Source organism: Epinephelus moara, chromosome 7, assembly GCF_006386435.1.
Source record: "Epinephelus moara isolate mb chromosome 7, YSFRI_EMoa_1.0, whole genome shotgun sequence".
Taxonomy (NCBI): Eukaryota; Metazoa; Chordata; class Actinopteri; order Perciformes; family Serranidae; genus Epinephelus; species Epinephelus moara.
Window position 1 is genome coordinate 21,678,805 of NC_065512.1, and position 27,771 is coordinate 21,706,575.

At 41.0% G+C, this 27,771-nt stretch overlaps 1 protein-coding gene across 1 annotated transcript in view; it reads left to right on the forward strand.

Annotated features, from left to right (window-relative positions):
* Positions 1-3,573: 3,573 nt before the first annotated feature.
* The window catches only part of LOC126392938 (potassium voltage-gated channel subfamily H member 7-like), a 57,081-nt gene continuing 32,883 nt past the window's right edge, over positions 3,574-27,771 (forward strand). Inside the window, exons 1-4 of the mRNA XM_050048710.1 lie at positions 3,574-3,963; positions 4,326-4,556; positions 17,081-17,236; positions 26,396-26,833. Coding sequence (XP_049904667.1) covers positions 3,888-3,963; positions 4,326-4,556; positions 17,081-17,236; positions 26,396-26,833 — 901 coding nt within the window. The 5' untranslated portion in view covers positions 3,574-3,887. The remainder of the gene's footprint in view (positions 3,964-4,325; positions 4,557-17,080; positions 17,237-26,395; positions 26,834-27,771) is intronic.

Below are 27,771 nucleotides of genomic sequence, written 5' to 3' on the forward strand. Positions count from 1 at the left end.
CTGACAAACAGTAGCCAACAATCCTGCGTAGTAAAACTTTAAGCAGCTCTCCTGAATGAACACTTCTTGTCTCAGCTCAACCGTAATCTTGTGAACCAGCGACAGTGAACACATCAGCCTCACAGCAGATGCATGATGAACTGAACCCTGCGGAGTGTCACTTGATTCTCAGCGCCTGTTGTCTTTTCTGCACCCTTTCTAGAAAAAGATGATTGGTGCTGAAAGATTTCAGCCAACACGTGCCAAATATAAATCTAATCAGGATTCCTGTTAGCACCTGAATTCATCATCCTCTTCAGCACCATGGACAGCAACTTTGCAGAGCTCTTGGCAGTCAAACGCCTGCACTGGTGTGTTTTTAAGGCTGAACCGACCTCCGTCTGGGTTATAGTTGGATTAATATGATGTCATCAAAGTATGTGTGCTGAGAATTGTTAAAGTGTGAATTTTGCAATATGTGTGCCACCCTTACAGGTGTGACAAAACTAACAGGAGAGTCAGGGAGGATGTCAGTGAAGTGCAGTCTGTACACGCCTACAAAGTCCTGAGAAAAGGTTGTGTCAGGTAAAATAAATGGAAACACTTCATGGCTGTAGGCAACTACAGATGTATGTTTAGGGCCCTGAAGCTATTTTTGGGTACACTAGTGTAGTCTTCATAGAAATTCTCTTGACAATGCTCAGAGCCACCACTACAATTAAATCACTGCTTTTGGTAACAGATGTTTTAGTAAATATCCAAACTTTAACACATTCTTAGATATCTACATAATTAAAGTAATAATATATAATTTAGAACAAGTGACTTAAAGCTGAGGGGAATGCCTTGTTAAACATTTAGATCTCTGGTTAAATTTAGGAAAGCCTCTTGCTGAGATTTAGACGAGAAGCTTGGTACCACTTTAATATCTGTCCATTTAATGGAGAGCTATTGTCAGCAGACAGTTAGCTTAGCTTAGCATACAGAACTGGAAACGGGAAAACGTGAATGCATATTCATACTTTATATGATAACCTGCATGCACTGATTTTTATGTTGGTATGGTGAAAATGAGAAGTTGGACTGTGTGTCTGGCAAAGTACCAACTAGTCTTATATCTAAAGCTTGGAATATCAGGCAAAATAAACTGAATAATACAGCATGCAATGTAAGATCAGTTTATTTGATGCATGTCAAGTATGAAGCCATATAGAATATTACAATTCATGTTATCCTATCGTTTGTACGTGGTCTTCAATTGATAGTCTGCCTTGTAAGCCTGTTTAGGCATCTATTGATGAAAGATACTACACTGATATCAGAATACAGACCTGCTATCTGAGTAGATTTTTGTAGTTGGATATAATTTAATCCATCTACATGTCAGTATATTTTTAGAACTATTTAGTTGTAGGCTTCATATTTCACATTGTCATAATAGTCAATTTGAAAATGTATTACCAGTCAGATGAAAAAATAGGCATGAGAGCTCCTATAGCTTAAATCTTGGGGTTAAGGCAAAGATTAGGTGAATAAAAAACTGTTTAGGTCTTAGGTTTTGGCACAAATGCAGCTGGAAATGCAGTGGGAATCACCGTAACCAATGTTTTTGTTTGTTGGTCTCAAACACCGCTGTCCTGGGTCGAAGTCTTGTGCTTGCTGCACCAATCCACCTCACCTCACCTCTTGCATGCCCCAAGTGGACTTCCATGCATTTTAAACTATGTCCATTGCTCTGAGCATCTAATAATGACATAGATGAGTTTACATTGGAGTTGGTGGAAAACCTGCTGCATCTCACAAAACAGTGTCCTCACCGTCAGTATAGTGACATTGAGCACATTGCCCAAGCTGCGTATTTTGACACTCTGGGAATGAGACCAGGCTGCACATAACACTTTGTTGTGTGCAAAAACAATGTTGAAAATAATGGTTTTAGGGAGTCCCTGGGGGGGAAGGGGGACAGCTCGCCTGACTCAGTCTATGAATAAAAGAATCCACCTACCAGCAGCCTGACTGGGCGTCACAACTCCTGTCTGAGAAATAGTCCTGCACATAACCCCCGGTAAATCCATAAATTTCACACTCGTGGTTTTTGTAATGAGATATGTTAATTAGCGAGCGTGGGAAGAATAGTATAGCATCTCTCAAAATGTTTCATTATTCATTCAATAAATTATATGAATTCATTGTTTACTCAAAAGCTTAAGAATATCCATGTTTTCCAATGTACTTAGACACATACAGTAGACACATGGTGTTTTATTGGGGTGGCCAGATGGGGCCACAGAAAATCTCGGGGTAGCACACTAAAACCAAATATCATGACTGGATTTCAGAAATTCTGTTCTGCTGTTGAAGTATATAGGCTAGTGATATAAAATAATGTCAATATAGAGAGTTAAGGAATCGCATATATATATTATTTTTGCGGGAGGGGGCAGCACATTCTCACCCCGGTCTCATCACATATCAATGTTTGGTCATGGACTTTCCATGTCGACATATGATATGCAAGGTACCCTGGGTGCATTGGTTGTTGATGTCCTGGGACGCTGTGTCATACATGTGTCAGTTTTCAAAATACACCTCCATTTACATGGCAGGCGGCATAGTGGTTAGCATTGTCGCGTCACAGCAAGAGGGTTCCTGGTTCAAACCCAAAGCTGGGGAGCCCTTCTGTGCGGAGTTTGCATGTTCTCCCCGTGTCAGCATGGGTTTTCTCTGGGTACTCCGGCTTCCTCCCACAGTCCAAAGACATGCAGGTTAGGTAAATTGGTGACTCTAAATTGTCCATAGGTGCAAATGTGAGCGTGAATGGTTGTCTGTCTATATGTGTTAGCCCTGTAATAGTGTGGCAATCTGTCCAGCGTTCTCATCCATTCATACATTTAGCCAACATGGTTGGGTTTAGGAAAAAAGACCAGGGTTTTCTTACAATCTTAGGAGGAATGAACACCGGCTTCCCGGGTGGAAGTCGGTGGTTGTTGGACAAACTTTCGCCCCCTTTAGTTACATTGTTGTCCCACTGCTCCCCCCCAATGCTGCCGGGCACCATTACACAATAACGGCTACTGGTCACGTATTGTGTCAATGTGAAAGGATGCCTTTTTTTGCCGGTGTCTGATGCAGGAACTCATTGCCCAAAAGCCTGTATTTGACGCCTTAGGAGTGAGACCAGGTTGTTGTATGAGGGCAGCGATGATTCCCCCGGCCCCCCTATGGCAGCGCCCCTGTCTGTACACTACATTTAACACTTTTCCTTGTTACAGTTTATAAATATATATTGGTAATAAATAGTTTCAAAGTATATAACCACATAAGAAGCACTGCTACATTTTAAGTATATAGTACTTTATCACTCTGCACTGCAAGTGTACTGCCAGTATGTGGAAATATACATGTTCTTTTCAGACAGAGCAGCATATTTTAAGGCATACAATTCCTAATAAGTCCATACTGTATATTTTGATAGTGCTCAGTCTCGGTGCACGAGGCTGAGACTTATCCTTTTGCCCGAGGTGGAGGGAACTAAGTCCCATGGGAGCAACGTCACTCCCCTCGGCATATCAACCACTGTCCGTTGTATGCACACAACACACCGCTACAGAGGACGTCAGGATCGCATCCATCCTCAACGCGAAATGCTTTGCGAACTGAATCTAACTCGAGCAATCCTCCCCGATTCCGTGCGTCTCGGCGAGGAGGCATTTACATGCTCAGGTACACAAACTGGGTAGAGAACTCCTCGGCGAAAGTGGGAAGGTTATTTTGAGTGGAGAGAGCGCTCGCGTCGAGTATGGTCTGTGGTGAAGGGAGCATCACAAAGAGGCAACATCTGTAACTTCGGGATTTACTTGTAAAGGCGCTTTTTTTTCAGGAGATTTGGGGATATTTTGTGCATAAACATGCCTGTAAGAAGAGGTCACGTTGCGCCACAAAACACCTTCCTTGGAATGATTATCCGGAAATTCGAGGGTCAGAGTAAGTATGTTTTTATTTATAATTCCTGCTACTTGATGAGAGAATACAAAGTGAGAGTTCTGACAAATTAAAAAGGAGAAAATGATAAATTTAACTTTATCTTGTGGTGCAAAAAAATGTTGCTTTCTTTAAAATCATTTTTATGGGAATAAAACAAACAAATAATGGGAAGACTTTCTTTCATCCAAAGGCAAACATATGAGGTTTGCTGCACGAAATCATAAACAAGCTGCTTGTTTGTCAATATGGTGTCAGGGAACTTACTTCATTGCTGATTGGTTTGATTTGTAATCTGACCGGTTCAGGCTCTGAGGTCAGATGTAACAGAACAGGCAGTACACATACTTTTTCTTTCCACGCAGACCGCAAATTTGTGATAGCCAACGCCAGGGTGGAGAACTGTGCAATCATTTACTGCAACGACGGCTTCTGTGAGATGACAGGCTTCTCCAGACCGGACATCATGCAGAAGCCATGCACCTGCGACTTCCTCCACGGTGACCTGACAGACAAAGAGGCCATCAACCAGGTGGCCCAGGCTGTGATTGGGTCCGAGGAGCGCAAGGTGGAGATCACCTACTACCGCAAGGATGGTGAGTCAGTAACCTGGCACGACTGTGTGGCTGTCACAGCATGCCCGTAAGCCGAGAGGTGTCTTTTGTGACGTGTTACTCCCGAGAAAGCACCCACTGCAGCTCCTCACTGTGACCACCCCTGTCAATCTGTTATACCAACCAGCCAGAGTCAGTTACAAAGGTGTGTATGTGTTTCAGAATGAGACATTACACCTCAGAGGGGAAAACAATAAGGGCAGTCGACTTTGAAATAACTGCTTTGTGTAAGTTTGTGCCAGTTTGTGAAAGTAAACAAATACATATAACTTTGATCCTCATCAGGAGGGTTATGAATAGATATTTCACAAGAGAGTCATTTTAAAGCAAAACAAAAATATTATGCAAACAAAAATAGCATGCTGCATAATATATATCTAGAAGAAGAAAATTGTTGTGGTGTGAAATTTGTATTTTTTGAGTGTTATTAGTGTTTGCATGCTGTACAGATCAAGTGTAACAGCCAGTGTGTCAGATACAACAGGCAAAAGCTCCATAAGAATTATGGAAATATCTTTTTGGTACCTGCCGTGATTCACAGCATCATGTGCCTGGATGAAACAAAAAGAGTTAGGCTGAGTGAGACACAGAGCTCAGCTGCTTCCTGTGACGTTTGTGAGGTTTACTTACTTTACCACTTGTCAAATTAAATACACTCCCTGTGTGTTTCAAGATCCATGATGCATTTAGCCACGCTTTGGTGTGCAGCGAAGGTGCACACAGCAGCATCAGTAGACAGCAGATCTATCCACTAATCTGTAAAAGTGCTGTACATGTGATAGGCTGCAGCACTGCCAGCTTTGCATAAAACATGTCCTCCCTTTAATGCTAGACTGCTGTTTGTCATTCATTTTTAGCCAACCCTAGTCCCAGTGTGTATGAATGGTGCACTGCAGAGACAGCAATCCTGAGTCAGAGAGAATTAATACGATGTTACCGCTCAGTGGCATAAATCCCGGGATTGACCACCTCCTGCCATGCTCTCACATGAGCTCTTTATGGTCAGCATGACATAGCTGCAGAGTCAATCCGAAAGTGCTCCTCTTATAGAGCAGCACAGCAAGTTTTATTCCATGCCAGTGTTTGCACCAGCAGAGGCCAACACTTCTTTGTGTGTGTGTGCATGTGTGATATCATTTACTCATATCCTTTACTCTGTGCTAACTTAAGGCATGTACAAACAGCAGTACACAAAGAGCCTAAGCTGGAAAATAAGAGACGTGATATTTTATTTAATCATAAAGAGCCAGGGCTTTAATTTTTAATTGTGAGTTTGATTAGATTCTAGGCCATGGATACATGTTTAATCTACCACCAGCAGCCGTCGGCCTGTACATTTTTTTTTTTTTTGTTATTGTTTTTTGCTAATCAGGAGGAACCCAAGAGCCAGCTGCTCCGCTGCTAAAATAGATTGTTTCAGAAACCTGCAAGACAATTACACCAAACACTCTAGGGTATGCTTATGTGAGCATGAACAGCTTGGTTTTTTGACAAGTAGGATTTTTTAAAGCAACTTCGTTTAGTACCCCATCTTACACGCATGTGCTGTAGCCCCAGCGAAACATCATGTGCCTGTTATGTTTAAAGCGTGGCAGATGAGAGCCACAGAAACCTTCCGACATAATCGTCGCTCTCTGTCTCTTCACAATCCTCCCCGGTGTGCATCGCGGCTTCAAGACACAACTCTTAATACTCCTCAGAGGAATTTACAGTGAGCGTGCGTGCTCATGAATAAAGATGTCAGGGCTGACAGTGCAGTGACTGGGAATGAGCAGCTTACAGGGTAAATGCATTAAACTGGTATGGAGGGACACAATCCACACGCTCCCACTGCTATAGGGGAATGAAAGATTCATGGCATCCTTGAGAGGGATGGCTGTATTGATTCAGGTCGCTCTACAAATTGAAGCTGATGGGTGGAAAGTGGATGTATTCCATGTCTCCTCTCCTAACTGTATTTCAAGTTATCAGTCCTCATGCAAATCACTTAATCCTTTGTATTAAACCCCCTCCATTTTCTATGCTCCTACTGTACGTCACAAATCGCACGGGCGTGTTAAAAAAGAACAAAATAAACCAGCTCAGATAAGTTACCAGTATTCCTTTGCTATTCCTCCCTGTTTTTTCACACTATAAATATTGCTTGGATTCTGATCTATAGGTGTGACTTAAATGCTGCTGTTTGGAGGAATTGCAATGTCACATAGTGAAGTTTGTTTTTCATCCTCCATCAGTAGCTGCAGTGGGAAATCTTAAAAAATAAAAATAAAAAAAGGTCAGGATTTGAGGAGGCTGTGTGACATCAGGAGCAACACAGCATTGGCTTTTTTTTTCACCAAAAAGGCAGAAAGTTAAGCTGCTTATGCGTATGCTTAGAAATTAAAAGTAGTGGAACAATGGGGACCGTGGGATCGCAGCAAAGGCCTTTAGCACGAGGGGCACTTTCGTTTACTTTTTGTGCTCCCCTCCTCTACGAGAACAACCGAGACAGGTTGTGAGAGAAGATACCACAGACACAGCCTTCCTCCAGCGATGATACATAATCAATGAGATAAATACTTTCCCTTGATGGCTTTGTAGAGCTATCCTATTCCACGGGGTGTAATAATACTTTGTACCTGAATGAGTCTTAACAAAAGGAAGCTGACACCGTGCAGGGAGAAGTTAAATGGATAATGGCTACATAACAGTGGCAGCTTAGCTAACCGTGCTGAATGATCTGGGACATGTGGTATGCGTGGGTGCAGGGTTTCATAGGTGACTCCCCGCCGAGGGGACTGAAGGGCCGCGTACCCCTGCTGAGGGTTTAGTGGCAGGGGTGCCTACAGTGCACAAGGTGTGCTGCAGGACACTTGGATGACCACGCTCCAAAAGAGCACATCCATTTTTCATCGCGCTCAGCCCTCTTTGGTGTCTCGCAGTATGAGGTGAAACACATACAGAGCTTGCCTCATCAGGTTTCATGTGTTAGATGGAAATCGGCTTGTCCTGGTAGATGTAACCAATTAAAAACAGCCCGGTGGGGCTTTCCATCGTTGTGCAATGGAAAGTGGAGGTAACATGGTATATCTGCAGCTCACTTACAACATGAATATGAGCTTCATTATAGAGAAATTAGCATATTTATTTAATGGAAGGTTTTCTCCCATTGCTGCCCTTAACTAAGGTGAGAAACAATTTCACTGGTAGCGAGGAGGAGCAGATGGAGCTTTGAACACCATAACAATACACGTCTAACTTTGAATTGAACAGGAATGTTCATCCACAGGCTATTTTTATCTCATGGGATGCCTGTAGTGGAGGAGGTAATCTAATTTCCCTCTCCATACCATCTGTGTTTTTCTTAACTTAAATATTTTACCATACATTGAATTCAATTGGCCAACATTTGCGCCAAATTAAACAGCATCAGCCAAATATCACGAATTGATAAATGTAAACACAAATGAAATGCAGCTCGAGCAGGAGCTGCTAGTTATCCCTGACGGCTCTGGAGACACTGATTGAAGATGAAATTAGGCCAGGCTGTGTAGCTCGTAGCGCTCTCACTGAGGCGAGATGTTGCCACAAGGCCCAAGGACTCTAAACAAAGGGTTAGCTTGCATGGCCTCTCCCTACATGCCCCAGTCCCGATTGGCTATGCCCCAGTAACGTTGCGTATTGGCTTAAGCAGAATAGCCCTAAACAAGAAACATGTCAGATTTCATTATGCAAGATGTACTACCAGGCAGTATACTGGCGCTGTACTGTTTAAAAGCTCCAGTGGTGTATTGTACATTGGGAGAGATACAAAAACAAAAATCAGCGCTCAACAATAATACTCATGTTTCTCCCTAAAGCAGCTCAGCTCACGCAGATTAATGCGAGGCCTCAATACATCGATCGAACCTCTCTTTTTGGACTAAGATTAAAAAATATACAGCACATGACTTAAATTACTACATAAATTCATACACCAGTACTGTGCAGTATCTTTGAGACATCTTTCACCAGAACTCTGTTTGACCTGTGAGTCATCATTGTAAGAGTGTCCAGAGGATCACTTGATTAAGCAACTATGTTTTAATAATTGATGATGGAAATAGAATCTACAGTAATGAAATTTCCATCATGAAAAGGGAGCTACTCTTAATACACTGTCCATTCATTCAAGCAGGTGTAAATAACATTTCTTGGCTCGCAGGGAAACACTCTACGTAAAGGTCAGGGAATTAATGGACGCTCACCAGTACAAACCGCTCTGCTGTCAGTGATGTTAACCATGTCCAGCAGCTATGTTTGGATGCTATTATGTTGTGCTGAGTCGAGTGTTGTAGAAGAATAGGGAGGTTAGATAGCCTGAAACCCAAGTGGTCAGCAGTTTTTAGTCGCACATGTGCTGTTCACTACAGCTTATTTGTATTCATATTTACAAGAGTCAGAAGTTAATGATGTCAGATGTAAAGGTAGAGGAGAGAGGAATCTAAAGAGCTTGCAAGATGGTACAGTGGATGATACAGTTATTTTAGTCATCAGTCTAGATTCTTTTGGTGTGAGTTGTCAGGTGTTGGAGATATCAGCCGTAGAAATGTCTGTCTTCTCTCCAGTATAATGGAACTAGATGGCACTCAGCTTGTGGTGCTCAAAACATCAAAGATACATAAGAAAAACTCAACAGCAATGTCTTTTTCCAGGAATCATGATCCAGTTACTCAAGATAATCCGCAGACCTTGTTGTGAGCAGTTTCGTGTAGGAACTATTTTCTTTCTACCGAACTACACCCACCAACTGTATCACCGTGCAGAAGGAAGAGTGCATCTACTCATGGTCGAGAGGCTGGTGATTGTGACAGTGTGAGATGTAACCATGAATGGCGTCCTCCTCGGCTGAACTGTAACAGTAGCTAGCTCAGTGGTGCTAGGTGAGCTAGTAGTAGATGCATGCTTCCTTCTGCTCTGTGATACAGTTGGCGGGTGTAGCTTGGTGGAATGAGAATTTGGTCGAAAGAGTCCAAGTGCCATGTTGTTCCATTATACTGGAGACAAGGCAGACGTCTCTTCGGTCGATATCTCCAACACTCTCTCACACCAAAACAATCTAGATTGATAAATAGCACTACAGGTAAGAAAAAAATTAACAAAACACAAGAAAATAAAGGAAACATCATCACCATTTTGACAACACAAATGTTATATTTAGGCAAATGAAGCGCTGTGAATAAATAAAACATAAGCAAATTAAAAGACACATTCACCAGTTATGAATACACAACAAAACACTATTAAAAATGGAGCACATACACAAAACACACAGAGAAATGCTGCAAGTTGTACGTAACCCAGCAGTGTGACATCACAAAAGAAGTTCCCAGTGAGACTAAAAACAGAGGAACACGCCTTGACGCATGAAACTGATGTCACATAGTGATAGTTTTACAGTAATTCTGTGATAGCACTCTGATATTGCTGCAGATTTTAGCTACTCTTGCCCTTTACTAAACACTAGCATGTTCATTAGTGGCCCCCAGAAACTCCTTTTGTGTTATAACTCAGTACTGTATTGTTCTATATGCAGCATTCCTGTTATTGCTTGTGTTTTTTGCAGTGCGTCTCTTTACGGTTTGTTTTGCTTCCTGATTTCCCAGCAGTGCACCTATTTGTCACAGTCTGAGAAGAGGGCGGTTGCAATGTTTGAGTTAAGTGTTGTGTTGTTACTGTTATGTATTGTTAATCAATATCTGCGTTGCCAAAGCGAGGATGTCTCTGGCCTTTTCTCTCTAAGCTGCAGTGCATTGAGCTCAGACACCATAAAGGCTGTTACAGACTAGTTTGTACTGAGCGTTGGTCTCTCCATGTCTGAAGACAGAAGTGCTCAGAGGAGCAACACTTGAAGGTGGGATGAAAAGCCTGCCATCCATAGTGTGGAGCAAGACATAATGAATCGTAGATAAGGAGATAAGGCACACTTTTGGACAGTCTCTCCTTGAGGGAATTCAGAAAGGGATTTCAGATGCTGTTTGATGATGCAACAAGAACTTGAAGGGTACTGATGCCTTTAGCTTGGGTAGCGAGCAGGCAGCTGGACCTCGTAAGTCAAACTATCAAACAGGCAGTGATGACAGAGATTAAAAAAAAGAGATACAAATGAAAGCAAATGTGAGTCCAGTTAAAACAAAGGAAGCCTGAATGAATTGTGAAGATTAGCAACATGACTGAGTTTAAAATGTGCTGCGATACGGAGAGTAAAACATACTGTGATGATGAAACAGTAAGTGTACTGTATTCTCTGTTGATGGTTTATATCTCTGGTACATTTTGTGGTCATGGTCATACAATATGAATAGCTTCATTTACTGTTGTCACAATGCATTACATTTGATTTTATACTGTTACTCAGTTGTTGTTGTTTTTTTCAAGAGAAAATAATGTACTTCCCTGAGGCTTTCCCATTCTGTAACCATGTGGAATGAAGGTTAACGCACAGTAGTATCACACCAACTCGTAAATAGGTCAAATTACAGATCCAATATTGTTTCCCAATGAATCTGAAAAAAGACCATTGCTTCTCATTAAACTGTCTGACAGTTTTGTTCATCGTGACACTTCAGGAGTTGTGTCTGCCAAGGCAATTAGTCAGTGAACAGGGGGTAGCATCACAGATCGAGAAAATGGGATCTGTCCATCTGTTTTTATTCACATATTGTAGTATTCTATGGCTTGACTTGGAACGCAAAGTTTGGTTTTAATTATGTTATCTCAGAATGTTTGGTAATGACATTTGTTTTCATTATAAACCTTAATATACATGTCAATAGCACTGCACTGAATAAGGTTGAGTAAGGACAATCAAAAGCTAGGAGAAAATGACATTAAAGCTTTGGGTGCAGATAATTTTCCCCACCAAAGTAACGTCAGTAGGCTCTTTGCCTTTGTTGGAAGTCTAAAAGAAGATGAATAACACAGTTGTTTCCAATCAATGGCTGACGCCGTCTTTCTTCAGGTCATGAGTAGCTCTGCTGATCACATGGCTCTCTGCTACTGATTTTAGCTGAAGGGGAATAAAAGTACTCTCTGTTTTGTTCACGAAAAAAAATGTTTTTTTTTTAAATTACAAAATGATAGATAATTTAGTGATAAGAACATCTGATTAAATTTTAGAGCTGCACGGTCTCTGCTGATTTAACAGTTATGGAGAGGCTTTCCTTTGATCCATTTTTGGTAGAGGTGACATTCAGCAGGAGACCAGATGAGAGGGGACCCCCATGGCTTAGCCTTTAAGCATGACCATTGTTTTCCCATCTGGTAAGGTAAACTCCGGCCCAGAAATATTTCTGCTGAATTTACCATCTTGGCTCTAGACAGCACATAGTTCTCTACTACGAACACTAGACCTATCATCATACATTACATTATATATCCATATACTGTGTCATTACCTTTAATAGCATTTCATGTACGCTCTAGTGTTAGGTCACTATAAGACACAGGATGCTTAGATTGTCTCAAATTTTCTGTAAATTAATAATAATAATAATATGTTGACATGCAACTATGTAGCATGGAAATCTTACTGCTGTTAACAAAAATAAATAAATATATGTATAGGCTTACAGCTGCATTCGGTTAAGCTTAAGGGACAGCTCAGCCCAAAATTAAAACTAAATTTTTTTCACATATTTTCCCTCTTACCTGTAGCACAGTCAGTCTAGATTGTTTTAGTGTAAGTTGCAGAGTGTTGGAGGTGTCGGTCGTAGAGTTGTTTGCCTTAAGATAATCCACAGAAGGAAGTGTGCACCTACCATGGATGTGTCTGTCTACTTCCGGTTTAGCACACTATGAACTTGAATGGGGGTAAAAAGATTCAATTGTGCGGCTCTTTTAGACTTTCCAGTTGTTATCAGATGGATTGGTCAAAATCCTGAAAGTGAAACAAATCATTTTGCAAGGGTTGCAACACTCAAAAAAATGTATTCATTGATTTACAGATGTCTCTTTCATATCTAAGTCAATGGGAAAAGGTCTGCTTGGGCCACAGAGCGTCATGTGACAATGAATTTGTACTGTTTGGCCTCTACAATAATTTACTTAATTTCCTGCTAGCCTGGCTTATACTGCCAGCTCACTTTGTATCATTGACTTTTGTTTTTATTTTATGTTTTTTTATTTAACCAGGAAGTCCCAAGAAGAAAAACAAACACGTGTTTGTCACCTGTCATCTTATGATGTCCTTAAATTCATTGATCGATATAAGTGTTTCTAATTTTAGATCTTTTTGAAGATTGCTCCATGTCCATGGTGCAGAGTAGGAGAATGCAGTTTTCCCCAGATCTGTTGAAACCCGGGGTACATTAAAAAGTAACCACCTGGAGGAGCGTAGCCGGTAACTATCAGAGCTGACACATAGACGGGTGCAGAGGTAGGCTGGGAGTGTGCCCAGTATTGCTTTGTAGATAAAAATATACCAGTGTTGTTGGTCAGTGACGTCCAACCCACCAAATCATAAAGAATGCAGTGATGAGTAAGTGGCACTGAATCAAGAACAGGTAAAATGAAGGAGGTTGCATGCATATACAATACAATAAGTTGGCTAACAATGAGTTAGTCAACATTGCAGCTCAGCTGAGGACGGCGCCATCTATGCTTACATCTCATACTGTCACGACCACAAGCCTCTTGTCCATGAGAATATGCACACCTCTGTCTGAGTGGTTATACAGTTGGCAGATGTAGTTTGGTAAACAGAAAACAGTTCCTACATGAAACTGCTCACAGAAAGGTCTGCAGATTATCTTGAGTAACTGAGTCATTGATTCTAGAAAGAGACAGGAAACTAAAATATGTATTTTTGATTTTGGGGTGAACTGTCCCTTTAAGCAATCCATATTCAATGCACGGGTTATTGCTCAACTCTGAAAACTTTCAGTAAACCCCTGACAGAGAGTAAAATTAAGATCAAGTGTACTCGCATGCCTGAGCAATGGAGCAAAGGGGACAACGGCATCTGTTTCCCTGCATAATGAGGAGAAATGCTGAAATCTCACACTCTCATTTTTCATATCTACATAAAAACAACTCACCTCTGCCTCGCTCTGTTATGAGACTAATGCAATACACCATGTCGTGGACATCATGTGTTATTGTCTTACTGAGAAAACTCCAGGCGAAACATTTTAGAATTTTTAATAAGATTGCATTGGAGAAACTACAATAAATACCATATACTATAACATATATATAATTTATTTATCTTATCTTTAGAGGCTCAGTGGATTGTTATCAACTGACATACCTTTATCAACACACAACAACAAGATTTGTTGGGGAAAATGTAATTTGCAAATTTTTGGTTATAAATCTACAACTAGAAATATGGTAAATATGTCACACTGTTGTAGACTTTTACTCAAAAGTAATCCCAAGTCCTGCGGGGAACCTTGTTGCATGTCATTTACCCCTCTTTCCTCATTTCCTGTCACCTCTCCTGTGTCCAATTTTAGATAAAGAAAATGCCCCCAAAATAACACCAATAAGCGCACATTTTTAGAGGGAAGACTTTAAGGATTTATCACTAACAAGTTTAATTCCTGCAGGATTTCTCAGATAATTAAAATTCGATATTGAATAACTCTCTCATTCTCCCTGAAAAATGAGCATACTGTCAAATCAAACAGATCAAAGTCGAAACCCAAAACGTTCCCTTTTATAGAAAGGACAATGTCGAATTAAGTGAAGGATTTCTGGGAAATGCGGGAAAGTGCTTTTTATGAAAGAGGGATTTTCTGGGGACGGACTCACAGTTATCCAGCTCTCTAAGCACCGCTCTTCTACTTTACAACATAACATGACCAGGCACCCATGACACTAGGCGAGATGGGTGTGGAGTGCAAACCCGGCGGTCTCATTGTCCACATACAGCACACACACATGCTGTACTGTTTATCCTTATTAATTCACATGTTAATGTTGAAACACTGATTCTGCATGTGTTCTCAAACACTGCCCATTTCTTGATCTTTTATGTAATCTTAAAATGACATTATCATATTGTCAGTGGTGACAATGCAGCATTACTTCTGGGAGTTTTGATGCAGAAATCCTTCCAACAGAACTCAGGCATGTTGAGGCAGCCCGAGCTTGTTATATTTAGTCAGACATGAAGTCCACTGCTAATGAATGCTGCTGGCAGGGTGTCTGTGAGCCCTGCGGAGATTACAGTGAGCACTGGTAATATGTGTCCTCTGTGAGTAGGAGCAGCACAACAAGCCAGACAGACAGACCTACATAGAGAGGCAAAGGGACAGTTAGTATTACATATTTGTGATTTTATAGGCCAGATGACAAACGCCATTATTCTTAACATGTTCTCTGAAAAAAAAAAAAACAGAATTTTTTTAAATATGTGTTGAAATCTGGAATAATTTCAAAAATAACACACAAAAAACAATCAAGATAGCTTTCTCCTGTACCAGAGATAGTCTCTGTGATATTGTATGTCACCCTAGCTGTATAGACCCTATTGTGTTGTTGTTTAGGGTCCAGTGAGTAGAAAGTTTTATTGGTGGGCAGTTGTGCCCGCAGGCATCAGTAGCTTCCACTAACACAGCTATAACCAGTTCAACTGAGAAATTGGGATATTCTTGGCTCAAGACTAAGTTTAGATCATGGATTGTTTTCTGCTCCGCTGCCTCACACGATGCTCAGTTCTAGTGATTGTTCCTATGAGCACATTGCAATCCTCTAAATTGGCTGTAATCTGTGCTGCCGGTTTGATGTATTCCACTAAACCCCACTGTCTGCACCATACTGTGGCTCTTGCATCATATTTGTCTAACTCCTACTAAGCGTAGCCATTTTCATGGTATGTATTGCTCATTAAAATGCTTGTAGTGCGTCTATATGGGGCGAGCTGCACACATAAACACACATGTACTTTGTTTAACCCCTGGGCCTACTTATTTTATCTCTCTCTACTGTTTCATTCGCTCTGACATGCAGGCATTGACCTTTAAATCAGATCAACTTTGCCTCGGTTTTCCCAACATTCATGTGAAATCAGAGGGAGGTGTTAGTCAGTTTTAGATTTCTGTTTAATTAGCATTCTGAATAATGGCCTTTACGAAGACTTACATGATTATGATAATACTTGTTGATAAATTTCCCTTAAGCATAATGATTTTATGCCTCCACGCCGGCAACAGCCGTCCGTTTGTCCGCCCTTCCATCCGTTCATCCCGTTCTCATGAACATGATATCTCTGTGGGAATTTCTTAATATTTGGCACAATCGTCCACTTGGACTCAAAGATGAATTGATAAGAATTTGGTGGTCAAAAGTCAAAGTCATGCTGACATCACAAAATTTCACACAGTTGTTTAAAGTCATTGGTTTTACGGATAATAAGCTTCAGGTGATTGTTGTTGCACCATGTGATGAAGCTCTCTGTCACTCCTCTATAAAAATAGTCTCCAAGTGAAGACAGCATGGGAATTATTCACTGGAGTTATATGCCAACAAAGCAATAACTTTCACTTCACTCAAAAAGCACTGAATACCTTTTATTAAATTCCTTTAAAATCTTCTCTACATACTATATATGATATGAGTCTGGGCAGACATGGATATAAACTGCAGCTTGGCTGTGGCAGAAGCATACAACCATGAGGCGGTAATTGTAGTTTTGCCTCCGCGCCAACATCAGCTGGGGCCGGAAGCGTTATGTTTTTGGGTTGTCTTTCTGTCCCATGCTCGTGAACATGATATCTCGGAGCCACCTGGCCACTTGGACTCAAGTATGAACTAGATTAGATTTTGGTGGTCAAAGGTCAAGGTCACTGTGACCTCGCGAATCATGTTTTTGTCTGTAACTCAAGGAATTCATACGCTACTTATGACAGAATTTGATACAACTGTCTAATAGGATGAATGATGCAGTGATGGCATTTTATATCCAAAAGGTCAAAAGTCGACTTCACTGTGACATCATAATGTTCAGCAGCAACACTTTTCTGGCCATGACTCAACACCATCACTGAGGAACAGAAGGAGAGACATGTGGTCAGACACTAAGAAGGTGACACTAATCTTGGGTGTCCAACCTGAAAATGTGCTGATGGTACAGATCTTCTCTGCTGTTGGGCTGAAGATGTATCTGAAGCATCCATGTTGTAGAATTTGTAGCGTCTTTGCAGCAGCATCCATATTTGTCATGGCTACAACTTTATGTTCCAGCCTGTGCCCCTGGTAGTCCACGACAAGCTCATCAATTTTGCTGCTTTGGAGCTTGAGGTGATTGTCCTTGCACCATGAGACGAAACTCTATATGAATCCTCTGTGCTCTTTTGTAGAAATAGTCTTTAAGCGAAGACAGAATGTTTCTCACTGTGAATTACTTGATTCTTCTCACTGGAAATGTTCTAGTTTTCTTTTAGGGTGAAGAAAGACATCAGGGGACATACTAAACCTTTTGGAGATGACAGGTTGATGTATGCTTCAGCTTTTTGGCTCTGACACTTTTTTCTCTCTCTCAGGGTCTGACTTTCAGTGTTACATCCACGTGATCCCTGTGAAAAACGAGGAGGGCGTGGTGATGATGTTCATCATAAATTTTGAGTACGTCGTGGATGAGGAAAGTGACAACTCCACAGAGAAGATAAGCCCAACGTCCCCGACAAAGTCAGATCAAAGTGAGTATCTGATATACCATTCCCTCCTTGCTGTGATCCAAACATGCCTGAATAAGCATTGCTACGGAGTGAAAAGAACAAAAATAGAAATGAGAATATTTTTTTTGTCTTTGTTGTTGTGGTATTTTAATTAGTTGGAATTTCCTTTTTACCCCACATCAGTATTTTCTAGGTAAAAACTTCTTTTATGTCCAAAAAATCCTGACACTGTGCCAAAAAATTATGCATGGCACTCCATCAGTCATGCATTTGTCACATTTTTTTCTGTCCTTTTTTTTTCAAATGAAACCTGTCCACATTTTATGAAATGGCTCCATTTCTAAACCAACTAATTTCACTCCTTCAACAAAGATCAGTTGCATGAGTGGATGGCTGTAATTGAGATAATTCATTAAAATAGCCCTCTACATCTCTTAGACCCTAATTAAGCACTAGAGATTTTGATACGGTCCACTGAGATGCTGCTTGTAACCTCCAAACATGTTGCCAGCCTCTATTATTCAAAAAAAAAGTATGCATTATTTAGTTTGCAAGTGCAATCCAGTTTACATGTACAATGATGAAAAGCCCTGTGTGCATTCAAGGAGTAAGCGGTCTGCTTAAGTAACCACATCTTGTTGCAAATGTTTAATTCTTAATTGTTATATCTGTTTTATGCCTTTTGGGAGAGGAGCATATACCGCACTCTCATTTTTTATTTGGATATGTGTCAGTAGGTGTAAATGTCAGTGAGACATTCCAGCTTCTCTCTGATTGGAAGCACTCAGCATCTCTTCTCTGACCGGAGCTCAGCTATCCACTTCAATCAGCATGAATTCCTCCAGGGCACTGGCATTCGGCTTGCGCTGTACTCTGTGTATGCGTGTATGTAAGTGTGTGCATGCAGTCGTATGTGTGTGCGTGCTTGCGTGCTTGCTTGCTTGCGTGTGTCTGCCTATGTGTGAGCAAGTGCCTGTGTCCACTGTTAACATTGCTAATCAGAGTTGATTGCTTGTGACCGTGCTACAGCAAGGAGACCTGTGGGTAGATGGGCAGATAAACATATGATGTGACTTTTGATTAGAAAGAGTCTTGACTACACACACACACATCACACTTAAAGTATGACCTTACTATTGTCTTTGTCTTTGAGCAGCTTTTAGATAACACCAGGGGATTATGAAACAAATTTACGCTATACTTGGTTTGACAAGACAGATGCTAATAATCTGTAATGAAGCTGTGTGCTAGCAGACGATAGCTTCCATTCAAATGTAGGGCAAGTTTTAACCAAGTTGTTTGAAAATTGGCAAAATAAAATAAAATTTATATTCCATCCACCACTGCAATGCAAATATTGGAAGTTCGTTCATTTAGATAAACAGTTGGTGGCACTAATTCTCCAAACGCAACGAGATGATGTAATTAAAAGAGCGCCAGTCTAACCTCAAACAAAGGAAACCAACGATTCATAATGACGAAGAGCACATTGAACAATGGAAATAGAGAGGGGTTTTTTTTTTGAAGATTATGTTTTTTGCCTTTAATTGATAGGATAGTTAAGTGTGAAAGGGGGAGAGAGAGAGACATGCAGCAAAGGGCCACAGGCTGGAGTCGAACCTGGGCCGCTGCGGCAACAGCCTTGTACATGGGGCGCCTGCTCTACCACTAAGCCACCGACGCCCGGACCAACTAATATTACAGCTGTGTGCTCTTGAAAGAGTTCTGGTAACAGCTGTGTCTGCAGGCCTTACCATTTTAAAAGCCATCCAAAGACGATGAAGAGAGCTTGCAATGGCCTATGCAGTGACAGTATGTCATGACTGCACGCCATCATTTATCTGCTGAATCTGTTTTCATCGCAATTAAGCCTCTTTTCCACCACACAAAAACACCATAAACACCCACTAACATCTGGCTCTTGTCTTTAGTGGGAGAGGTTACAATTGGTATTCATTTCCAGGACTAATGTTTCGGTAGACACGGTAGACACCCGGGTGGATGTACTGATTTTTGCCATTTTTTGCGTGTGATGCAATGATGCACCGCCACAAATTCCATCCATCTCCGTCCAAGCAGCGCTTGAACATCATTTCAAATAGTCGTAACCAAGCAACCTGGTCTCACTTCGAAGTTGTCAAAATCCGGCACTTGGGCAGTGACTTGCGACGTCAGACACTGATGAAAAAAGTCGTCCTTTGTAGGGCTGTAGTCTCCTGGTCGACTAGTCGATTATTTGGTCCCTATGCTCTCATCCGACCAAATTCTCATTAGTCGAATAATCGCTGTGTTACTTATATAAAGAGAAAAGTGCTACATCAATAGCTTTCCAGGATTAATCCATTATTTCCTGTGGCGGGGGGACAGGCTAAGTTACCTGTGAAAATGGGGGTTGACAGAAAGTTGGACTCGCCCACTCTACGCTCGTCGCGGTGACGCAGACCTCCTGTCTGTTTCTGTATACTGACACCATTTCCCTCAGTGGAAACAAAGCTTGTATTTACTTGTATTTCACAGATAAGAAATAAATTGTGAAGAGCATTTTAAGTCGTGTGTGTGATTTATCCTTCAGGGATTTATACTTCAGGATTTATCCTGGCTTCAGCTGAGCAGAGGAAATCTCCGCTCGTTGCTAGGCAAATTTATACCGTATAAAATGCCATAGGTTGGCGCTAATAACGTTAGCATGTTGTATTTGCTTGGAAAACTGAACGGTGAATCTTGTGAGTTGTAATGGAGCCAAATTATGTACCGTTACCTTTCTTAAGTGTTGCTGTTGTCCCTGGTTTTATATGAGAAGAGGAAAAGATCGCTAGACGCTAGGCTAGTTTATACAGTGTAAAATGCCATAGACTTGTGCTAATAACCTTAGCATGTTGTATTGGTGGGGGAAATGTGTCCAGATAAAGACAAGTGTTTGTCTGTCAGTTCTGCAGTTTATAGTGAAGCCAATTTGCGTAGCTGTGTTTGAAAATGTCTCTATTAAGTCATGTTTAATGTGTGTTTTTAATCAACTATATAAATAAAGTTTGATTTGAACCAAACGTTACAGCACTTAACACAGTCCTCCACCGCCGACTAGTGTTCTGGATGTGTAACTGCAGAGTGACACAGACACACCACCGCAGAAGTAAAAATAACGTGCAGATTTTTTTTTTCCACGACTAATTGATTAGTTGAAGATTATGTGCGACTTTAGTTGACCAAGATTTTATTTGGTTGACTACAGCCCTAGTCCTTTGACGTCGGCATGATAAGCAGCCGGTCGCCATTATACTTTAACGCTGCTTGGTGGCGTCAGGGAGAAACGCGGCGGAACAATAACAAAAGTTAAGGCAGGAAAGTCCAAGTAGGATGCGTGGGAGGGGTGGTGGGTGGGTCCAACAAACACTGACTTTCATCCAGTAGAGCAGTATTCACATTCTGTAAGATTATAAAGCCAAATCCTGTTCTTTTTTTCCTAGCCCCAACCAATTGCGTTAGTTGATGAAGGAAAAAAAACTGTCAATTTATGGTGTTGTACTGACGTAGTGCATTTATTTTGAAAGAGACTGTATGTAAATGGTAAATTTACAATGAAAACAGAACTGTATCTTGAAAGAAGACAATGCATGTAACGTGGAAAGTCCATGACCAAACATTGATATGTCACGAGGTCGGAGTGAGAATGTGTTGCACCAAGTTTGAAAGAGAGACTGAATAAGTAAGACATACAAAAAAGATTAAACCCTCCATAACACTTTCACTGGCCTCCATGCTGCTTTCTATTGTTTTACTGATCTGTTATCTGGTGCATCAAATGTGAAACACCAGTAAAAAGATAAAACAGAAAGGCCTATTCATCTACTGCAGAGCAGTGCACATGGCTCTGGTCTACTGGCAATGAGGAAACAGTTAGTTTTAACAGGTCACATTTACCTTTTATTAATACGGCAACTTTCAACCTCTCCCAAGCATCAAAACTTTTTTGCAATATTTTGAGATTCTTGTCAGATTTTTTGCATTTTCACTCAGGTTTTGTTTGCGCAAATTGAAAATGTGCATCAAAAGAGGTGGCTGGAAACACACCTTATATCATGTACACATGCTGTCTTTATTGCCAGTCCACATATTCAGTATCTCTTCAGATGTGTATGAAAAATACATGTATTCAGCAGCATTTAGACCATGAGTAGATACAAAAAATTTGGCATTGATGACTGAAATTCCTCTCAGGCTGTCATACCTTTACAGCACAATGACAGGAACATTTCATAGGCAAAGGAAGAACTTTGACACGTGACTGCATTAAAAAAAATAGCTTTTTAGGCATTTTACCTGAAATCATTAGGGAGAACATTCCCACATAGCCTAGCCATACATTTTTGTCTTGCCATTTGCCATGTCATTTTTGTCTATGAAAAGTGATTTTTGGACATTGGGGAGCTAATTATGATCTGCTGTTGACAGCAGGCGATAAGCCCGCAGGTGTTAACTAGCACAATATTGAGTCTATAATAGAGTATTCCCTCTTTCCCAGAGCTGCCATCTAGAACACATCATTCAGCAACTTCAACATGCCTTAAAGGCCCAAAACCAGAGACAATACTTACAAATTACTCAGCAGAAATATACACTGTCCGGTGCGTCTTTCTACTGTTCAGTCAACAACATTGGAATCTATGAACTTTCAAAACAGACACTCAGCCGAGCCAGTTTCTTGCAGTGTAAAGGTCTACTCCTACATGTAGCTCTTTCCAGATGTTAAAGCTCCTCGTTCTTTCCCTCCGGGTGAGTTTGGACACCCTGTGACGCAAAGTCTTGTTGGCTGTTTGTATCCACAATCTCATCCTCTAGAATACTACCCACAGCTCGTGAGCATAGCTGAGGGCTGGAACATAAATCAACTGGTGTATCGAGAGCTTCGCCTTCAGGCTCAGCTCCACTTTTCCACCACAAAAGTCCATGTCACTGTTAATGTCGCATCGATCGTCCTTTTAATCTCCGTCCTTGTGAAAAAGACCTCCAGATACTTGAGCTCCTTCAGCTGAAGCACAAACTCGCTCACAGCTCAAATGGCACAATCCACCGTTTACCAGCAGCGTACAATGGACTTGGAGGTGCTGATTCTCATCCTCGCCCCTTCACACTCTGCACCGAAAGCCTTCACAGTAACAAGAATAAACATATATTTTGGGAAGGATATGTTGACATGTGTATCACTCAGTATAAGAAGAAGTCAGCCCCCATTTGTAAGGCATTCTCAGTCATCCAGGTAATAGGGTATTCAAAGTACTAAATATCACAGGCAGCTGGAGATGCCGTTTTAATCTTAAAGACATTTCATCAGTGAGCCGAGGGATTTAATCAGTCTGCTCTCTAGTGGGGAGTCCCAAGTAGGTAAACGTCTTTGGATGATTCACACTTAAGAGTCGCATGAGGTGTCTTTAGGGCCATGTAGGAGTTGTTAAGATCACGTGGCAGTTATGTGTGAGTCATCAGAGTCCCGTGAATTCAGGTGTGAATTGGTTTGAAACCACCTCAGAGGACACGGCAGAAAAGCACTGTCAGCTGCTGATGAGCTTTTACAGGAAAGCTTTAAAAGGTCAAAATAGCAGCAAGATGTAGTAGAAGCTCCATAGCAACACACACAGGAGAGAAGCAGTGCAGTCATTCTACACATACAGTATATGGAGTCACCAATTAACACAGCATCGGCTTGTTTTTCAAACCCAGTGACACATTAATGCAGATACCTGTCCACTCTAATGACTAAAAACCTTAATATAAATCTCAGCATGCCACCTATAAATGAACAGTTGATTGTCCCAGGGATCACGTTTTTCTGTAGTCCAACAGAGAGGGTAGCATGGTACTGGTTCCCTTGTCAAAAAGCCTTTGGGATTTTTCCACTGGATTTTGGATTATTTGAAAATGTTTATAATACTTGCACGTTTTGTTCAGCAAGATAATCTTCACAAGTGAGCACCAGTTATGATTATTGAAGCCTAAATGCACCAGAAGTAAAAATCTAACAAAACTTACTACACTAAAGTTCCATGACCAAACTAATAGAATTTTTATTCCAACTGAAAATGAGAGATATAAAAGAAAAATGTGGGTACTGTAAGTTTTTATCGTATAATACAAAATGTTTCCAGGACTGTGATGTATTTTTAGGACATACAGTATGTGTGCTGGTGATGATGTCATTATAGAGGGGGTCTGTGTGATAATTGGTATTACAGTGATTTACTTTTATTGCGCAACAAGGATATTTTTCTTAAGCTACTCCACTAACAATTTACATCTTATTGGGTTGGTTTGAGCTCCACTTTTCCATACTAAAATGTGTTATACAGGTATTATATAAGCATTCAGGCAGAGCAACAGTCAAGAGCATTCTCAGTGCAGATGACACAGTCTCCCCGCAGAGAAGAGACAGGAAGGTTGTCCATATCTCCTGCCAGCTCGGGATGTCATTAGGTTCCTCTCCAGGAAACTTGTTGAGTGTCATGGCTCTATTGTAAGCTGCTATGGTTGTAACATCAGCACATTTGGCCAGGGAATGGAAACAGATGGCAATGACGTTATGTAAGGAGGCTGCTGAGGGATGGGTGCCTCACGAGTGAGGCAGGGTTCACTTTCATCCTCTTTCTATTGTTAATGAGCCAAAACTTTCGCTCTGTCCCAAGAGGTCGTTAACATTCGCTACTGTGTCCCATCTGAAAATGTGTCCTCTGTGCAAAAATTGGGTTCCTGTCTCAAATTAATGAGGCATAATAAATCGATAGTGCAATCTGCTCTTTCCGATGCCCACGGGTGCTGAAAGGAGATGTGTTGCAATATGGCAAAACCAAATCTCTTTTGATTTGTCTTAATTCTTAAAGTTTAGTGGGCTGATTTTCTAACACAGGAAATGTTTAACACTGAAGTTTATCACTGCTGGAAAGATGGTCTTTCTTAAAACTGTGGTCTCTACGCAGTACAAAAACACAAATACTTTTGAAATTGATGCTATATGACCAGAAAAACAGAGGAAAAAGGACTTTGGCATTCGCTTTTGCTTAAAAGGGTAAAGTACAACTACCACAATGCACTGCACCGGACCAATAAACGCTTCCTCTTGTGGGTGATGTAACATAAGCTTAGCCATTTGGACACATAAAACAGTATGGATATATTTTGCAAAATATGGTGTCAGTTTCTTTGTGACACTCCATTAGTACATATTCAACAGCCAGTGCTGCCTGCCCCAAAAAACTTCTCTTCAGTGGGTTACCAGTCATTATGTGTAAGTTTACATCAGTAAAGATGATATTAATTTTAATGCCTTTTAGCATCCCACTTATACGTAGGTTGGCTATTTAAGCCTGATACAATATTATAGGTATGTCCCTTACCAACTATCTGTCGTTCTTTAAGGGTAAAGTAGTAGATGTCCCAGTTATCTCTTTAACCTTGTGCTGCATTCATGTGATGTCAGAAAAATGAGTTCCCGATCATATGTCATGGCTAACCTGATCTTTTTCCTTTGCACTTTGTTATTAATGTGCTGTTTGAACACTCCATAGCGTCCATGATGTTGCCACGTCACAGCGTAAACCTCATTAACACACTGAAGTCAGAAAAACGACCATCCAAGGAGCACACGAATGCACCATTGGCCTTGATTGCAGGCCTTTGAACTACATTACTACATTTTTTTTGTTGTTGTTTCTTGGCTGTTGTTACAGTTGTAGTTTGTTGTTTGCTATTTCAGTAAAGAGGACTTTTGCAGCTATATACACGTTTTGAATTCCTCCGACCTAAGTCAGTCTTCTGAACTAGAACGGCTAGCACTGCACTGAACTACGAGGGTTCGCAGCCTAGGATTGTATCAGTATCTCAGACAAAATACATTATGCTCTTGGTTTGTTTGTGTCCAATTGTTCTTTTTCCCGAGATAATAAGTCACTGCACAGCATTGTCGTGACAAGCTGACCACTATAATGCTATTTATGGAATATGATGTTTTTCCGTGGGTATTTCAAGCAACAGGGGGAGCATTTACACAAAATAGTGTTTTATGGTGTACAGTAAAACATCTAACTTTTGCTAAGCTATGTATGTAAAACAGATTTTATTTTCTAAGTAACAAGCTTATGCTTGAATGTACATAGGCCACGTAATAGAAGATGGTTTAGAAATAAGATTTGACTGCATTGATTTGTCGTTCTTCCTGGGCATGCAGAATACATCCCACCTCGAGAACAGTTCATTCCGTCTTGTTCAATAAATGTAGCTGCAGATTCGATCCTATCTCGTTCCCTCAACGTAGCAGTCAGCATGAACAGTACCCTACAGTAACAGCGAGCAGGAAAAGTCGAGGATTCATGAGACCTCACGTTCAACAGGCTGACTTTGTCCATACCATACACTTAAAGTCATTCAGTCCTTTCATTTTTGCCCTTTACAAGTTCGAGCAACAGCCTAAGAGCGAGCAAAAGTCAGATTTAAAGTGAGAGATAAGCAGGGAGATCTGGGTGCGGGTACGATGGAGTTAAGTAAACCATAGTTCATCTATACATACTACCCGCATTGTTATAATGCAAAGCTGGTTGAAAATCAGCAAAGCATAATTTTAATCAAAAGATGTGAAGCTTCAGTTACAGAAAGTCCTGCAAAGATGAGAGAAATGTTATCCCCCTAAAAAACTGTATGGTCATTGTATAAAAGATTAACTTAAGAAAAGTACACAGAGGCCTGTGCACTTGAGCAACCAGAGCCAAAATTTGTTCATTTCATTATTTATGTGCGGATGTGTCTCAGCACCTGCCGTTCTCAATGTTGGGCTTCCATGTACTTTTTTTGTGTCACTGTTGTTGTCACTGAAAGAGGAAGCAGATATGTCAAAAGAACTTCAAGCACAAATGATATAATAATAAATTATCATATAGTCAGAAAAGGAGTGTGGTTAACCTCTGGTTTCATTGTCATAACCTTTGCAGTTGCTGAAAATTGGTCATTTAATCCGTTCTCACTTCCAGGCCTATACTTTTTTAGTTTCCATTTTCTCTTATATGTTTAGGCAGAACAAACATTTTGTGCAGTCATGAATGTTATTGTTCAATATTAAAAAATGACTTTTAAATGTTTTTATTTTTATTGGCATACACTAAAAATCTAACAAGGCTTCTCATTATTTTCCCTCACTTTTAGGGAGAAGTAGATTCTTCCGCTTCCGCCAAGCCGCTTTGAGCCTAATGAACACCAAGCAATCTCTTCCACAAGAGGACCCAGATGCTGTGATGGTGGACCCGCCCAAAGAGAATGAGGGCTCAGTGGCCCTGCAGAGCTTCCCCTCGCCTACCAAGAGCATTTGCAGTCCCATTGAGACCAATGACACGCGTGGCCTCATAGGCTCAAGCCACCACTCTTCCCAGGCTAGCATCGGCCCTGAACCAGTTGACCATTCATCCCCTAAACTCCCCTGGGAGAAGCTGTACCAGACAGAGCCTCTCCAGTCCTCCAACACCCTGTCAAACACCTTCCCCAGAGGCAGCATCAACAGCATGAGGCGAGCCTCATCCGTCCATGAAATTGAGGCCTACAGCTCCAATTCCAAAAGCATATTCAGGGATCGTCATACCAGTGAAGGTACGTACTGCAGTGTGTAAGGAAAGCTTATGGCTCCAATCTGCGATTAGTGTACGGGGCCCCACTGGCCTAGACATCACATTATAATTGAGTTTGCATTAGACTGCAGACCAGTGTTAACACCACCATATGACACTGGGGTCAGCAAGGCAATGTACACCAATTACAGATTTGGTCTTCAAAAGTGATTTTTAAGAGACACTGTTTGTGTTTTATTCTTTTACTTCTATCATTTTTTCTGAATCTGTTTAGGGTTATTAACATGTTTCTTCTTTATTTGCTCTGTCCACAAAACGCTGCCTTTAGACAATGTCAGAGGTAATCATGTATTTCTGTTTGTCGTCTCATTGCTCAGTGCTGTTTTGGAGCATGACTTCAAGCAAGGCAATCAGCATAAACGCTCTTCACAGATCCACTTCTAGTGGATAGGCTGAGTGGGCTGACCACACTTAATTATGTGAAATGATTTTATACTTAGACCAGTGTAGTGATTTTGTCACACCAGCAGTCCATAAAATCATATAATGTAATCTCATATTCGCTCTTATCATGTGCTAATCAAAGCATTGCTTGTAGACTAACCTGCATGAATGTATGCTTGTATTGCTTGATACGATAGTAGCTCTGCTGAGAAGCTATTGTTCGAAGGCATGCAAGCCATTAAAGGAGCTGTCTGCCACATTCAGAGCATATCGATGATTTGGGCCAGGTATTGTCTGCACATGGTTCTCAATATGGAGGTGGCTGAGCTGGCAGCTAGCAGCTAGCAGCTAATGGTGCTAACTCAATAAACAGTGCTAACATTGACACAAGTGGCTAACACTGTTACCTGGGAGGGAACCAGACGGTGGGTGCTATGTGGCAACATTGTCCAGACACTAGCTGCACCCTATGAGAGCAACACTTACAGAGATTCACTTACAGAGGCTCACATGCAC